General features: G+C 36.6%; 1 protein-coding gene, 1 long non-coding RNA gene and 1 other non-coding gene across 5 annotated transcripts; 2 read left to right on the forward strand and 1 right to left on the reverse strand.

Annotated features, from left to right (window-relative positions):
* The first annotated feature begins 11 nt into the window (after positions 1–11).
* On the forward strand, positions 12–5204 carry LOC114915972 (uncharacterized). Of its 3 annotated transcripts, none has more exons than XR_003804263.2 (3): positions 12–289; positions 671–1889; positions 2035–5204. It is a non-coding gene; the product is annotated as an uncharacterized LOC114915972 (long non-coding RNA). The 3 variants fall into 3 exon arrangements; XR_014430501.1 differs by having other exon boundaries at positions 25–873; positions 1262–1889; XR_014430500.1 differs by having other exon boundaries at positions 18–1889.
* A 142-nt stretch (positions 5205–5346) lies between these two features.
* Positions 5347–8146, reverse strand: LOC109800140 (pentatricopeptide repeat-containing protein At1g69290). Its single transcript, XM_020360854.3, has 2 exons — positions 8071–8146; positions 5347–8003 (listed from the first exon to the last, which is right to left on the reverse strand). Exon 2 carries the CDS (start codon positions 7727–7729, stop codon positions 5762–5764), a length of 1968 nt encoding a protein of 655 aa, XP_020216443.1. The 5' UTR covers positions 7730–8003; positions 8071–8146; the 3' UTR covers positions 5347–5761.
* TRNAN-GUU (transfer RNA asparagine (anticodon GUU)) lies at positions 8099–8172 on the forward strand. The gene has a single exon. It is a non-coding gene; the product is annotated as a tRNA-Asn (tRNA).
* Positions 8173–14870: the final 6698 nt, after the last annotated feature.

A 14870-nucleotide genomic window follows, 5' to 3' on the forward strand; every position in this document is an offset into this window, starting at 1 on the left:
TTCTGATTTTGGAGAGTGAAGTCCTTAAATGGTTGCTGATCTTTCCTCTTCCCTTTGTGCCAATTCTCACTCAAATAAAGCCTCTTTCTTTAGCTATTTGGCTTGGAGGGTTTGTCTATTGTCCAAGGATAAGGCTATTATTGAAGTTTAGGGTTTAGGCTGCTAAAAAATATCTATCTATCAGTAGTTTTAACAAAATACAAAGGTCATACATATTGACAAATGGTTTGCTATAGCAGAGAGGCTTGGCTTGGAGCGTGTATCTATTCTCGTCTCTTCTCTCGGACAGGTTAAATTTCTCGTTTTTAAATTTTTTTTTTTGGATGGAGTTTAAGTCAAAGTTTTCATCTTTTTCCTTGGTTTTAAAAAAAATGCTGATTTTGTATTTGGGTCACAAGTATTGACGATTTTTTCTACTTTTCATTTATTTGATCCATCTTATGAACGAGGGATTAATTGTTAAATAAAAAGAGTGATTGGTATAAGAAGCATCAAGCATGTTGGAAAACATCATTAAAAGGGATTTCATGAATTTGATTTTTGTGAGAGTGCACTGCCATCATTTGATCCATGTAACAGACCTCACTCATTAGGATAAAGCTATTGTTGTCGTTATTATTGGCTGATACAAATGCTTTATCTGTTTCCATATTCCTACTACCATTGACAGCATTGTCATGTGACACTTGTGTTCTGCATACATATTTGTTCATTGCCGGAAAGTTTCATCCTTTTCGTTTGAGTTACTATGGAAAAATGTTTGATTTGACTGCTGAAAAATTCATGGCCAAAGAAATTGAAGTGTTGGTGGCGGTTGTTTGCCATGTTTCAAATGCTTGACAAAGGAAGGATTTGACAGACAAAACTGTCCAGGTAAATTTCCTTCACATAATCTATGAAATGTATTTGGTGTGATGTGTCGAATACATGTTCATGTACTTGGAAAACTTCTGTCTAACTACATCTTATAACTTTTTTACTTTTACTTTTTGAACATTTATGCCAATATAAATGAAAATATCACAATAGTTAGATAATTTATCACGTCTACAATATCAGTTCCATGTTTAAAATTTGTATTTTATGTTAGTGTTAATTTCAGAATAGTTTTACACGTAGTATAGCCGAATCATATCCCATCATTTTAAAAAAAATTGCGGAATACCTTTTTCTTGATTTTATCTCTGCTTTCAATCCTCTTTTTACTTATCGATGGGGGAAAGTAATTGTACTAGTTACTGTAGTATTTTTTTTGGTATAGTACGAAAGCTAAAAAAAAAAAAAAAAAACAAAGACAACAAAAAGGAAAAAGCCAACTAAAGGAAGGCTAAATCAAGGGAGAAGCTATCCAGCACAGCTTGCGGTGGAGTTCTCCAAGAGCACCACTTCCAGGAAGACTTTGCCCCAAGTTTGGCAAGGATATCAGCAACAGCATTGGAACCACGGGGAGTATGAGTCACCAAGACAGTCCAACACTTCTCCAAAAAGCTGCGAATTTGGAGGATCACCTGTGCATGAGGGTGAAAATTCAGATCAGATTGCCCGTTTACAGCATTAACCACATTCAAGGCATCACTTTCACACATACTGTAGTATAAATCTATTTTATGCCTGTTATATCTTGGTCTGGAGGTAAGACTAAGACTTTGCCTCTATTTTCGCCGGTGCATCAATTTGTGTAATCTTTTATTAGAATGCCTTTCAAACAATTTGAATGCTGTTCTAATATGGTTCAGTATTCTAGTTTGTTACAGAAGTATGAAAAGATAGATGTCATTGTGCCACATGCTGCTGCAAATCCTTCTGTTAATGCTATTTTGCAAAACAAGAGTCGGTCCTTTACAAGCTGTGGGAGATGATTGTCAAGGCCTCTTTAAATGCTTCTGAAGGTAATAATTAATTATGGCCGTTAAATGACCAAAACAAAAAGATGTGCATTATTTTGGCTATTTCACAGTATTTTCTTTTTCTGCCACTTCCATGTGATGTGCTGAAATTGTGTATGGTGTATTATACACTAAATGATTTGTGCAGAAGGGTTCTTTCATTATCATTTCTCCAGGTGCTGGTTATGATCTGCTAGCTTCTATGGCTATGTATGGAGTGAGAAAAACAGCTCTTCTGGGACTTACCAATATTAGTACTTGGCTTGCCATTTTTCATTCATGAAACCAAATTCGGTGAAGTAAAAAATTTCATGCATTCACAATCTGAGAATTGTAATACATTTTTTGGTGCTTCCACAAAATGGTGAATACTGTTAAGGTGGTCTGGACAGTATAAAGAAAGCCATTAAAAGCACAATTGACGAGACTAGATTGCATGAATTTTTGTTTGTTGAAAACAGAAAAAGGAGAAAGACCAAGAACTTAAGGGAGCAAATAACATGAGGAAAAGAAACATGTCTTAAATTTTTTAATAAATTAAAGGTTTTATGCTTTTAATTCAGGATTGAAAAGGTGATGGAAATTTATTTACAGGAATAATGGGTAATGGTAGTATGCTCTACACAGTGCTGCATACTTCTCAAGGTGATCCTCACTTTTGTAACACATTATACAACACAACAACTATGCAAAAGAATCTACCTGGCACGGATCCTAGAGATCTAGCCTATCTGCCAGCGTTTGTTACTCATACAATGCCCATTTTACTGAATTCTTGGACATCACATGTACTTCTGCTACTCAAAAGTGAAGTTCGAACAATTACTCGGCCATTAAAATTTAAAAGTAAGTGTTAAAGAAAAGGATAAAAGAATGAGGGCATAAAAGATAGGAGTAAACCAATTGTAAGCCTATGGTACTTTCTCCACCAGGACAGTTTCCTTCCACATCATCCTTCTGGTTGCAACAATCAGCACATAGAAACGAACCTTACCTTGCCATGCTTTGAGCTGGTGGAGAAAATGAAACCTGCATGGACACTGTCACACAGATGCCCTCACTTGAAGCAAGGTCAGCCTGTTAAACAGCAGATACGAAAATGCCAGATGTTGATGGACTTGAGTTGTCGTCGTTTCCTAGTCTGCAAGACATGCCAAGTATTGAACATTTATAAACAATGAATGTTTTAAAAATGTATTTCCAAAATATATTAGAAGAACATGAATATAAAATTAGCTTCGATAAGAAAACCATTTAAACCAAATCATACACTTCTATACAAGAACAAATTTACAATTACAAGACCCAAATCAAAGCTGGCTTGCTAAGGCGTATAATATAAAGCCTAGCATTTTAAATTGGATCATATATGTGTTTCTACAATCACATCCCTGTATCTTTCAAAAAGTGCTTAGGCAAACATTCAGCTTCCTAGAGTCTCATTATTAAATCATCATAATTTCTGCTCGTGCAATGCATTGTAGAATGACAAACAAAACCATGGCATGTTGTAAGACAGCAAATAAAGCTTACCAAAGAGTTCATTTCCTCATATGGAATAGATAATTTTCTATTTCTCCTTAGATTATTTACTCATTTAAATTTCCACTAAGCCTCCCGGCAATATACCATAGCAAAATTCTAGGATGTCAACAATGAACCAGTTCAGACAATGATCCAGTAACCATAATGTTTTCCAAACTCTAGCACTGGAAAGACCTCAAATATGCATAAACCAGCAATAACTAAACTAGCTTTATAACAAGTAGACGCGGTTAGAGTTCACCTACCTGTCAATAATCTCAATTTGTTTGTTGAAAGCAAAATAAAGGATATGCAAAAGGAATCTTGGGAACCAAAAAACAAAGATGCCACTCTCACTCTAACTACATACGTTCAAGGTTCCAGTTATAAACTAGTTCATAACTAGATCACTTCTTTTAACAGTTAGATCTATTAAATTTTTAATAAATGGTTGAGATTTGTCACCTGCAACTTCTTGTAAGAATGAGGTGTGCTATTTTTTTTAAATTGCTAACTCATCACTTATCAAGAGTTGTTTTTCTGATTCACCCCATCATTGGAGTGTAAACCCCTTAAATGGCTTATCTTCGCTCTTGATTTTGCTCCTTTTCTTCTCAGCAGCAGAGGGAGTCTCTTTCCTTTGTATCAGTTATCACTAAAACACAAACAAAGCCTCTTCCTGTGTGCCAGTACTCACTCAAACACAAACAAAGCCTCTTTACGTGGCTTATGGAATACAAATTCTAGATAACATTAGGTGAGTTTATTACACACCACCAAGTAAGTAAATACATTATTTGCATGTTGCGTCCATGGATAAGTGCATTCTTTTAGGTGACTATTTACACACCACTAAATAAATAAACAGAACACTCATGGAGACTTATATAATGCTTCAAAGTAGCATGTAATCATCTAATTAATTCATTTCATTGCATACAGGTTATTTAGCACTGATTTAGTACATGAACGTTCCTGCTACACAATCACATTTTCTCTTTCATACCTTTAGGAACAAATTTAACACTAACAGTATTCAAGATTCATATGGTTTAAACTATTGCAAAGCCATACCTATTAACGCAAGATGTTGAAAGAGAATTGTCTACACTAGCTTACAATTCATAGAACAAACAAATTGAGACCATGTTTTAGCATATGATTCATTTAACAACTTATAACAAGACATTCCTAAAATGTGTGTAACTCCATAAATTATCTGATATTATAATATTTTACCATTGAATGTCACTTAAATTACTTATTATTTCATATTCAATTATGAAAATGACCAGAGATTAGTAATAGTAAAATAAGCATATGGAACACGCCTAATGTTTTAATCCATTGAAAAGAGTATAAACAAAGATTCCAGAGAGAGCTTCTGAGAAAATTAATTATTTTCCCCAAAAAGTTCAAAATCATACACGTCATTTTCCCACTTTTAAATCTCATTCTACTCATTCAGTTTAAACTTGACAATTTAAGGCAAATCACCTCCTTTAGTTTGTTAATATCACAACTCTTTTGGTTACTATAATTATACTATGACATGATTTGTGACAAAGGTGTAAAAGTTTTGCCCTCACTACTTATGCAGCACATAAAGTATTAAAGTCTCAATTACTATCAAACAGTTTTGACCTATTAAAGAAAACATGAGGTTGAATAAAAATATTAAATATGAAGACAGAAATCTTGGGGAAGAACAATCTCCTGCTTCAAGCCAGGTTTAATTCTAGTGCTTAATGCTTATCTGGTTCATATAAAGACAAAAAAAAAAAAAAAATTAAATCAAGGAAATAGAAAATTGACCTCTACTATGTGTGGTGGTATTTATTTGTGCCCTAGAGTTACTGGTTACTACTTCATCCTTCATAAGTGGTTAGCAAGAAATTAGTCAATATCCAACCATATTTTCTTCTTTTGGGGAATATTGAATTGAAACCATGTATGTATATACAGTTCATTCATTCAGTGTGTTTAAATTTCCAATCTTATGTACAAGAAGACAGCAACCAACAACCAAAAATGGGGGACAGCAGAGAACAAAATACAAGAAAAAATGAATACATTTAAACAAAAATGCAAGAATCAGCTGGATAAACTTATCAAAAGTGTCAAATAATTGCTTTGTGTAACATCTGGGGCAAAAATAATAGGAGAAAAGAACCTTGTTGACAAGCCTAAACTGAGTAAATAAAAAATTGAAGTGCTCCAAAATTTGTGAATTTGAAGCACACGTCTTGAAAGAATTTACAATATTGAATCCTTCCTCAGTTCATTTTGAGTTGTTTCATTAAGACATGATGGTTTAATCCTCCGCAAGTTAAATAGCCAGAATTAAATGTTCATGCATTCAAGCCAGCCCAATTTTTAAAAGCAATAAGTGCTTCCATTTTTCTAAAATTTCTTTTCCTTAACCTAGCCACTTTGAGCTTTTTATGGGTCTCCATGAATGCTTGCTTGTATCTCCACTTATCAACAAATATTTTCATCTCCTTAGCTTTCTCCACAACTTGCATAGCAGCATCAAAGAAACCTCCCTTGACCATAGCATACAAGAAAGCATCAACTAGATTGTGGTCAAACTTGATCCCCTTCTGCCCATCCACTGATAGCTTTCGCTTAACCTCATTCCACAACATCAACACGAGAAAATATTTCTCTGCCAAGACATATCCATTAATCATGGACAAGTATGTCTGATCATTTGGCTCAAATTGTAGGAACATCATCCTTCTGAAAGTCCTTCTTGCATCTTCTAGTCTCCCAGCTTTACAGAAAGCATGGATGATAGAATTCCAATCATGAGTACCCACTTCAACCCTAGGATCCTCAACCACCTCATCCAAGAAAGCTGCCATCAACTCAGGCCGATGATTCTCCATCAAACCCGTCATCATAGTTAAGTAACTCCCTTTCAAGTCAGGAATCCTTGCCTCTCTCATGTCCCTAAACAGGGAAAACGCTGACTGAAAATCTTGGCTGCACATGGAAGCTTCTATCAAAGCATCATAGGTCTCCACATCCAACTGAAGACCCGAATTACTAATCTCCATCACCAACTGAGTAGCCTCAGCAGTCCTATTGTCTTTGCAGTAAGCCTTCAGAATAGGCACATAGACCCCAAGACCCACAGAGGCCCCCAGAGCATTCATCTCATCAAGAATACTGTGTGCTTTATCTGATACTCCAAGGCTTACACACGCATTAACAATACCATAACCTATAGACTTATCAACCACAATACTTGAACCCTCTAACTTCTGAGCTTCAATAATCAAATTAGCCAAGCCCTTGATATTTCCTTTCTGAAAATAAGCGTTAACCACTTGACAGAAAGTTTCAACACCAAAACCCCAATCCTTCCCACCTCCATCATTCAAACACCTAACAATAGTTGACTCCACAGAAGCTAAATCCCCTGACTTAACATACCCACTAATCAAATTAGAATAAAAACCCTTCTTGTTCAAACAACCAAACCCACCCATCAAAACTTCCAACTCACGTATCTTCTCCTGTAACCCCTTGAGTGCATACAAATACCCAAGAAACCCGAAACTCGATTCATCAGGCCTCACCCCGAGCTTCGCCATGATCCCAACCACCCTCTCAGCATCACTCACTGACTCAAGCTCACAGCAGCAACCTTCCAGCGCCGCATTACAAGCGCCAACATCAGGCTTCATGAACTCCACCCCCTCCTCCAAAGCCAGCCTACAATTCTCCTCAAAGACCCTGAGGAAGGCAGCAAGGCTCCCATTGCTCCTGCTGATCTGAACCAGCACAGGGCCCCAGACATGAAAGGGCACAAAGAGCCTGTTCCTGAACATGCTCCTGACAAGGGCAAAGGCAGGGGCAGCAGTGTTGGCACTCCTCATGGAGTGCATGATGTGGTTGAGGGTGTGATGGTGGAGCAGCAAGGGGTTCTTCTCCATGAGGAAGAGGAGAGAGGCAAAGGCCCTCTTGAGGTTGAGGGTGTCACCAAGGGAGGAGAGGTGGGTGAGGAGGGAGTTTGTGAGTGGCTTGGGAGGGAAGGCTTGGTGGGAAGTGAGGGCCTTGAAGGACCTCCATGCCTCATCAGTGTTGCTGCTTATGAGGGACTTGTGGAGGGTGCTCTCCAAGGTTGAAAGCTGCTCAGGGGAGAGGCAAGGTGGGACCTTTTGGGAGGGTTCTGAAATGGGTTGGGGCTGGTTTTTGGTGAGGGCAAAGACTGAGGGCTGGAGGAAGGAGTAAAGGGTGGGGATCTTTTCAGGGGTGGAGGAGGAGAAAGCTCTATGGGGAATAAGAAAAAACGAAACTTTTTTGGCCATTCTTCTTCATTCAACGTAATCATCAATCATTGGAAACGGGTTTTCAGATTTCTCAGTTTTCAATTGAAAATTGACACAAACAAGAATTGAAACGCTCCAGTTTCCGGAAATTAATGACAGAGGTTTAAGATAGTCGGTGCTCTAACCTGAGTTCTTCACTGTCTGAGGAAGAAGGAAGCTTAACATGTGTTTCCGTGCAAAAGCATGTTAAATGTATATATTCAGTGAATAAGTATTCAGTTCTGCACTGTCTAACGAAGACGTTGTTCAATCGCTGCAGGGAGAGAAGGAAGGTCAGAGATAGAACTATGTTAAATGCAAATACTTGATTGAATATCTACCGGTGATGAGGAATGTCATCCAAAGCAAGCTGGAATAGCTCAGTTGGTTAGAGCGTGTGGCTGTTAACCACAAGGTCGGAGGTTCAAGCCCTCCTTCTAGCGTTTTTCATTTCAATTTTCTGAACATCTTGGTAAAACAAATTTACATACTTTAATCTTTTATATTTTTTATTTCATTTCTTCAATTTTTAAAGTGTATAACTTTACTTCAATTAATATAAAAAATAAATTGATTTATTTTACCATTTTATTTATTCTCTACTAATAAAAAAAAGTTTATCGAAACCAAATCCAGTAATTTTGAGTTTTTAAATTATAAATATATGTTCTTGTCTAGTTTTTAATTAAAAATTGGACAAATGTGCAAATGATAAAAAAAACGGAATCTTGGGGAAGAATGATTTATATATATATATATATATATATATATATATATATATATATATATATATATATATATATATTTAAAATAAAGTGTATAACTAAATCTAATAATAATTTTGAATTTGAAATTTTAACTCTTTCTTCAAATATCAGCATAATAGATTATGTACCGTAATGTTTGGATATAATTAGTATTTGTAACACTTTAAGTTTTAAAATATTATTGTTGTTTTATTTAATTATATGTTGTGGAGTTATTATTGTTTTATGTCGAGAAATTTTGAAATTAAGAAATTCTTTGAGTTTTGAGGTAGTTTTGGATTTTGTTGAGTAGAAGTCGAGTTAACTTTGAAAAAAACATATAAGATTTCTGTTTAAAATTGGACTTTATAAATTATGTTCTCTAAAAATTTAGAGAGATAGCCTTAAAGAGAGAAACTCTGGTTTCTAAGCACCTCTTCTTCCTCCTAATCTTCAAAGTTATGGAATCTCATAATCGAGTGGTTGATTGGTTATTTGAAATTATTGAAGTTGAGGAATTTCGTGGGTGCAAAGTAGCGTCGATGTAGCTCAATGTTCTTTTTAGTCATTCTCCTATTCTTCTTGATTTGGATATTTTCAAGGTAAATATAAAACAACTTTTGATTGTAATAATATTGCATTTATACAAAATAAAATTAATATTTATGAAAAGTACAACTTATTATATTATATTTAATTAAAATAATAGCTTTTGATTAAAATGGTGATTTATATATATATGCACCGATATTCAAAACATAGATGGATTTCCTATAAATCTTTATTAGAAAAAATTGTATATGCAAGATAAATTACTTTCAAATATGAATTATTTACTTACTTTAATACAAATGCATATTTAAATGTAATTAGCTAATTAATGTCTAGAAAAAAAATGAAATAGAAAAGTGTCCCGAAAAGGAATGGATAATCACGTATCACGATGCATATCATGCCATATGTCATCAAGGTACATGGTCATCATGTAACAAGATGTATGCTTTCCACATCTCGACCCTCTCGACTATATCGACGGTCGAGATGACAATATATCACCACCTCAGCCACCAAGGCACATGGCGGTCACGTATCAAGATGTAGGATGCTTTTCACGTCTTGACCTTCCTGCCTATATCGACGATCGAGATAAGTAATCCTTGTACCTTGATGGACTCGAGGATTATATATCTCAGCTCACTTGGTCACGTCGGTCACATCAACTATCGAGATACAAGGACTCTACATTGTGCGCAACCTGAATAGCTTAGGAGTACCTAAATTTCGGCCGTCTCGGAAATACATGACCCTCGCTTCCAAAGGTGACCTTTATCATCTCGGCCAAACCAAAGGCCGAGACTGCCGAGACGATGACACCACTAAGTCTTGTTATATGGTAAATCACATTATTAATGAAGAAGGTACGTGAGATTAAGGGATAATCCGTCATTAGCAATCGCACTACTTAATTGGTAATCAAGAGAACAAAGGCCCGTCAAATCTAAACCCATTATGGTCAATATAAATAGTTACACAAAATAGATAAAACTACTGTTTATTTATTGCTACTATCGATATTCGTGTTTATCTTAACTTGAGCGTCGAATTGTCTTTTGCAAGTACCTCTCTCCTTATCTATCAACTCGGAAATCTCATTTGAGCTTAAGACCCAGACTACTACATGAAGATTATTAGTATGCCCTTAAATAAATACAAAAAAATTGAACACAAAATAAAATTACACAATTTATTTCTATAAATATAATTATTGTCCAAAATATTTCAAGCTTATATTTAAATAACTTATTAATATCTGAAACATTTGAAATTGTAATAATTATATTGTGTTGAAATACTTATGATAATAATAATTACTTAATATTATTATTACATTATGACCATATTTACAGGCTCTCTATTGAATATATATATATATATATATGAAATACGAAATTTATAAAAAAAAAATATTAAAAATGGTCATCTATTTGAATATAATATAATATATAAGTAAAATATGAAATGCGAAATTCATAAAGGATATGGCCAGTTAAATTCGAAGTTTGAAACTTTTAACTAATAATAATCAAAACATATATATTAGTTGATATAAATGGTAATTGTTTCCGTTAATTAAGATGATCAAAATTTATAATAATAACACAATTATTAAAAAAATAATAGGAATATATATATATATATATATATATATATATATATATATAATCATATCATTATAAATATAATTTATTGACACATTTTACATAATGTGATCACTTTTTATTATTACAATTATAAACGTAAGAAATCCTGCCAATAAATTATATTTATCTACATATATTTGTATTTTTTTTACATTATTTTCTCATTTAAGTAATGATTTTTTATTTATTTAACCAAATTACTTTTTTATGAATTGAATTTTTATTATTTAAATATTAGTTATAATTTATTCTAAATTTAATAAATAAATTAATGTGATACTTAGTAATTCATTCTAGGAAAAATATATCTTAGTATTATTATTTAATTTGAATGTTAAAATAAAAATTATTCTAGTCAAAATTGTGCTGAAATCGGGTAAAACATATATTTTTTTTAATCTCAATTTGATTTTGTTTTATCGTTTTGACAAATTCTCGATTTGAATATTCAAATCACAAAAATCAATTTAGTATTATGGCCAAAGATTTTGGTAAAATATTTAAACGATTCTGATGTATATTTATGCATATATGCATATTTCAATTCTAACACAAAAATTAGATTTCAAAAAATCACTCCTTGAATGGCTCATGTGGTTCTTCTATATATTGAGTCACAATGAACACTTTCATGTATTTACATAGACAAAAAAAAAGTTTCAAGCACTATACCTTGTTTTTACAATAATGTCTCAAAATCAAATGATCTCCATTTTCAAACTTCTTTCTTTCTTTCTTTCTGTCTCTTCCTTAGCATGGCTTTCAAAGGTAAAAATCTCATTTTCAAGCCTCTCTCTTTAAATATCTATTAACTTTGTTGATAAATAATCATAATTAATAAACCTTATTGACTTTTTTTTTAATAATTTGTTTTTTATTTACGTTACTCAAATTCAAAATCTTATTTAAAATACTCAAAACAACATGTGTTAGTGTGACATAACACTTTGTACAAACATTAATTTTTCTTTAGTTAAGGTTTAACTGATTGGTGATGTTGTAGTTGATGGGGAAAGTTGCAGCATGGATAGCATTAGCATTGTGCAATCAAAGACAGGAAAGTTGGTAGAAGGCACACCAGAATGGAGAGTAAGCATCAGAAACAAATGTAGGTGTGTTCAGTACCAAGTGCAGATCTATTGCCTTGGATTTCAAACAAATAAACCTGTGGATCCATCAATCTTAAGCATTTATAGTGGTGTTTGCCACCTTAATCCCACCAAAGTTATTTCTCCTTCTCAAACTATTCAGTTTCTCTATGCATGGAATGTTCAGTTTCTGTACTATCCGTACTGCGAAACCGAGCTCCGAGCTCGGCACCACAGCGCATGATGACCTCGGGCACGCGCCACACGATGTCAGCTCGGCATTTAAGTAGATCATAACTGATCTCAGGGGATCTCGCGCCAGACGAGATCCGTTATCTAATCATATTTTATCTCAGGCCCAAGGCCCAAAGCAACCCTAATTCACACTAAGGTACGTGCATTACATATACGAGACTCATACTTATACAAACCCTAACTTTAGCATCGGAGTCTCTTTTGCAGGTACCACCCCCATATTGGAGCATCAAGCGTACCAGTGAAGGAGGCTCACCGATCTTACCTGGCGGATCAGCTCTACAGCAGATTTTCGGTAAGAACATTTGGCGCCTACCGTGGGGCCGATCAGGACAGCTCTTATCGGCCACGCTTATGGTTTTCACCAGAAGCCATAGTACACGCACAACAGACGACGCAAACCACTCAACTACCATGGATAACGAAGCAGCGTTGAGGAGACTAATCGATCAGGTCGAACAGATGCGGCAGCAGCACGCCGCCGACCTACAAAACATGCGTGCCAAGCACGACACTGACCTAGCGGCAATGCGTACCGCTAATGAGGCCGACCTGGCGGCGCTACACGCCGAGAACGAGCGAATCTGCGCTCAACCCCCTCGACACCACTCCGATCATCCTCCTCATACGAGCAACCATAATGAGGAGGAGGAGCACTCAGTCTCCCAATCCCGGACTGCAACTAGGGTCCCAACCCCCAGACCTGCTTCACATCAGTCTCATGCACCGACGCACAAGCCGACCCATGAAGTCAGCAAGGCTCCTACTTATGCCGTGAGGGATCAGGCAACCTTCCGCCGCCACCCTTTTGTGGATGGCATTATGGAGACACCACTCCCTCATGGGTGGAAGCCTCTCCACCTCGACCGCTACGATGGCACGACGGACCCAGACGAACATATCGACCTGTACACAACACAGGTAAATCTCTACACCAACAACGATGTTATCTTATGTAGGGTGTTTCCGACCTCGCTCAAAGGGGCCGCGCTCAACTGGTACACCCAGCTACCTGCCGAGTCAATTGACAGCTTTGGCACCCTGGTCAGACGGTTCAAAGCACACTATGCGACGAGCTGACCTCATCACATAACATCAGCTACCCTGGCCAGTCTCAGACAGAGTGACGACGAGCCACTCCGGACGTTCATGGAACGATTCGTCGCCATCTCGGTAAAGATCCAAAATCTGAATCCCGAGGTCGCACTGCACTCCATGCTCATGGCGTTGAAGCCAGGACCTTTCGTCGATAGCCTTTGTTGACGAGCTCCTCCCGACATGGACGAGCTTCGAGCTCGCGCTGCTGGGTACATCTAGATAGAGGAGCATGCCGAGTTCCGCAAGGCAATTCGCGACAAACTACAAGGAAAGCAAGACCAAGGTCAGGCCACGAACATTTAAAGTTGGCGACCTTGTTTGGCGATTACGGGGAGAAGCAAGAACATACCCCTCCAAAGGAAAATTTGGAACTTGAAATTCCAGCCACCTCAAATTTTATTTCTCTTAACTTGTAAATTCAGGTGATGTACTCTTTTTTCCTCCTCAGCCTTTCTTCCCACTAAAGAAAAGATTTTTTGGCCAAGGAAGGTTTTAACGAGGCACACCTCAGAAATAAATCAACAAAACAACTCCATTCCCATACATTTTCGGTATTGGCACATTAACCATGACGACTTGCCAAGGTCGAGTTCGAACCTTGAGATCACATTTTCTTAACCAAGGTATGCCAAGGTTGAGTTCGAACCTTGAGATCACATTTTCTTAACCAAGGCCGAGTTTGAACCTTGATATGCCAAGGTCGAGTCCGAACCTTGAGATCACATTTTCTTAACCAAGGTCGAGTTCGAACCTTGATATGCCAAGGTCGATTCCGAACCTTGAGATCACATCTACTTAACAAGGTCGAGTTCGAACCTTGATATGCCAAGGTCGAGTCCGAACCTTGAGATCACATTTTCTTAACCAAGGTCGAGTTCGAACCTTTATATGCCAAGGTCGAGTCCGAACCTTGAGATCATATTTTCTTAATCAAGGTCGAGTTCGAACCTTGATATGCCAAGGTCGAGTCTGAATCTTGAGATCACATCTACTTAACAAGGTCGAGTTCAAACCTTGATATGCCAAGGTCGAGTCCGACCCTTGAGATCACATTTTCTTAACCAAGGTCGAGTTCGAACCTTGATATGCCAAGGTCGGGTTTGAACCTTGAGATCACATTTTCTTAACCAAGGTCGAGTTCGAACCTTAATATGCCAAGGTCGGGTTCGAACCTTGAGATCACATTTTCTTAACCAAGGTCGAGTTCGAACCTTGATATGCCAAGGTCGGGTCCGAACCTTGGGATTACATTTTCTTAACCAAGGTCGAGTTCGAACCTTGATATGCCAAGGTCGAGTTCAAACCTTGAAATCACATTTTCTTAACCAAGGTCAAGTTCGAACCTTGATATGCCAAGGTCGAGTCCGAACCTTGAGATCACATCTACTTAACAAGGTCGAGTTCGAACCTTGATATGCCAAGGTCGAGTCCGAACCTTGAGATCACATTTTCTTAACCAAGGTCGAGTTCGAACCTTGATATGCCAAGGTCGAGTCCGAACCTTGAGATCACATTTTCTTAACCAAGGTCGAGTTCGAACCTTGATATGCCAATGTCGAGTCCGAATCTTGAGATCACATTTTCTTAACCAAGGTCAAGTTCGAACCTTGATATGCCAAGGTCGAGTCCGAACCTTGAGATCACATTTTCTTAACCAAGGCCGAGTTCGAACCTTGATATGCCAAGGTCGAGTCCGAACCTTGAGATCACATTTTCTTAACCAAGGCCGAGTTCGAACCTTGATATGCCAAGA

The sequence above is a fragment of the Cajanus cajan genome, chromosome 11 (genome assembly GCF_000230855.2).
Source record: "Cajanus cajan strain Asha chromosome 11, NIPB_CcT2T_4, whole genome shotgun sequence".
NCBI lineage: Eukaryota > Viridiplantae > Streptophyta > Magnoliopsida > Fabales > Fabaceae > Cajanus > Cajanus cajan.

Bases quoted from the DNA above. Each gene is read 5' to 3' on its own strand.
- LOC109800140 (XM_020360854.3), bottom strand. From the start codon at position 7,729: ATGGCCAAAAAAGTTTCGTTTTTTCTTATTCCCCATAGAGCTTTCTCC.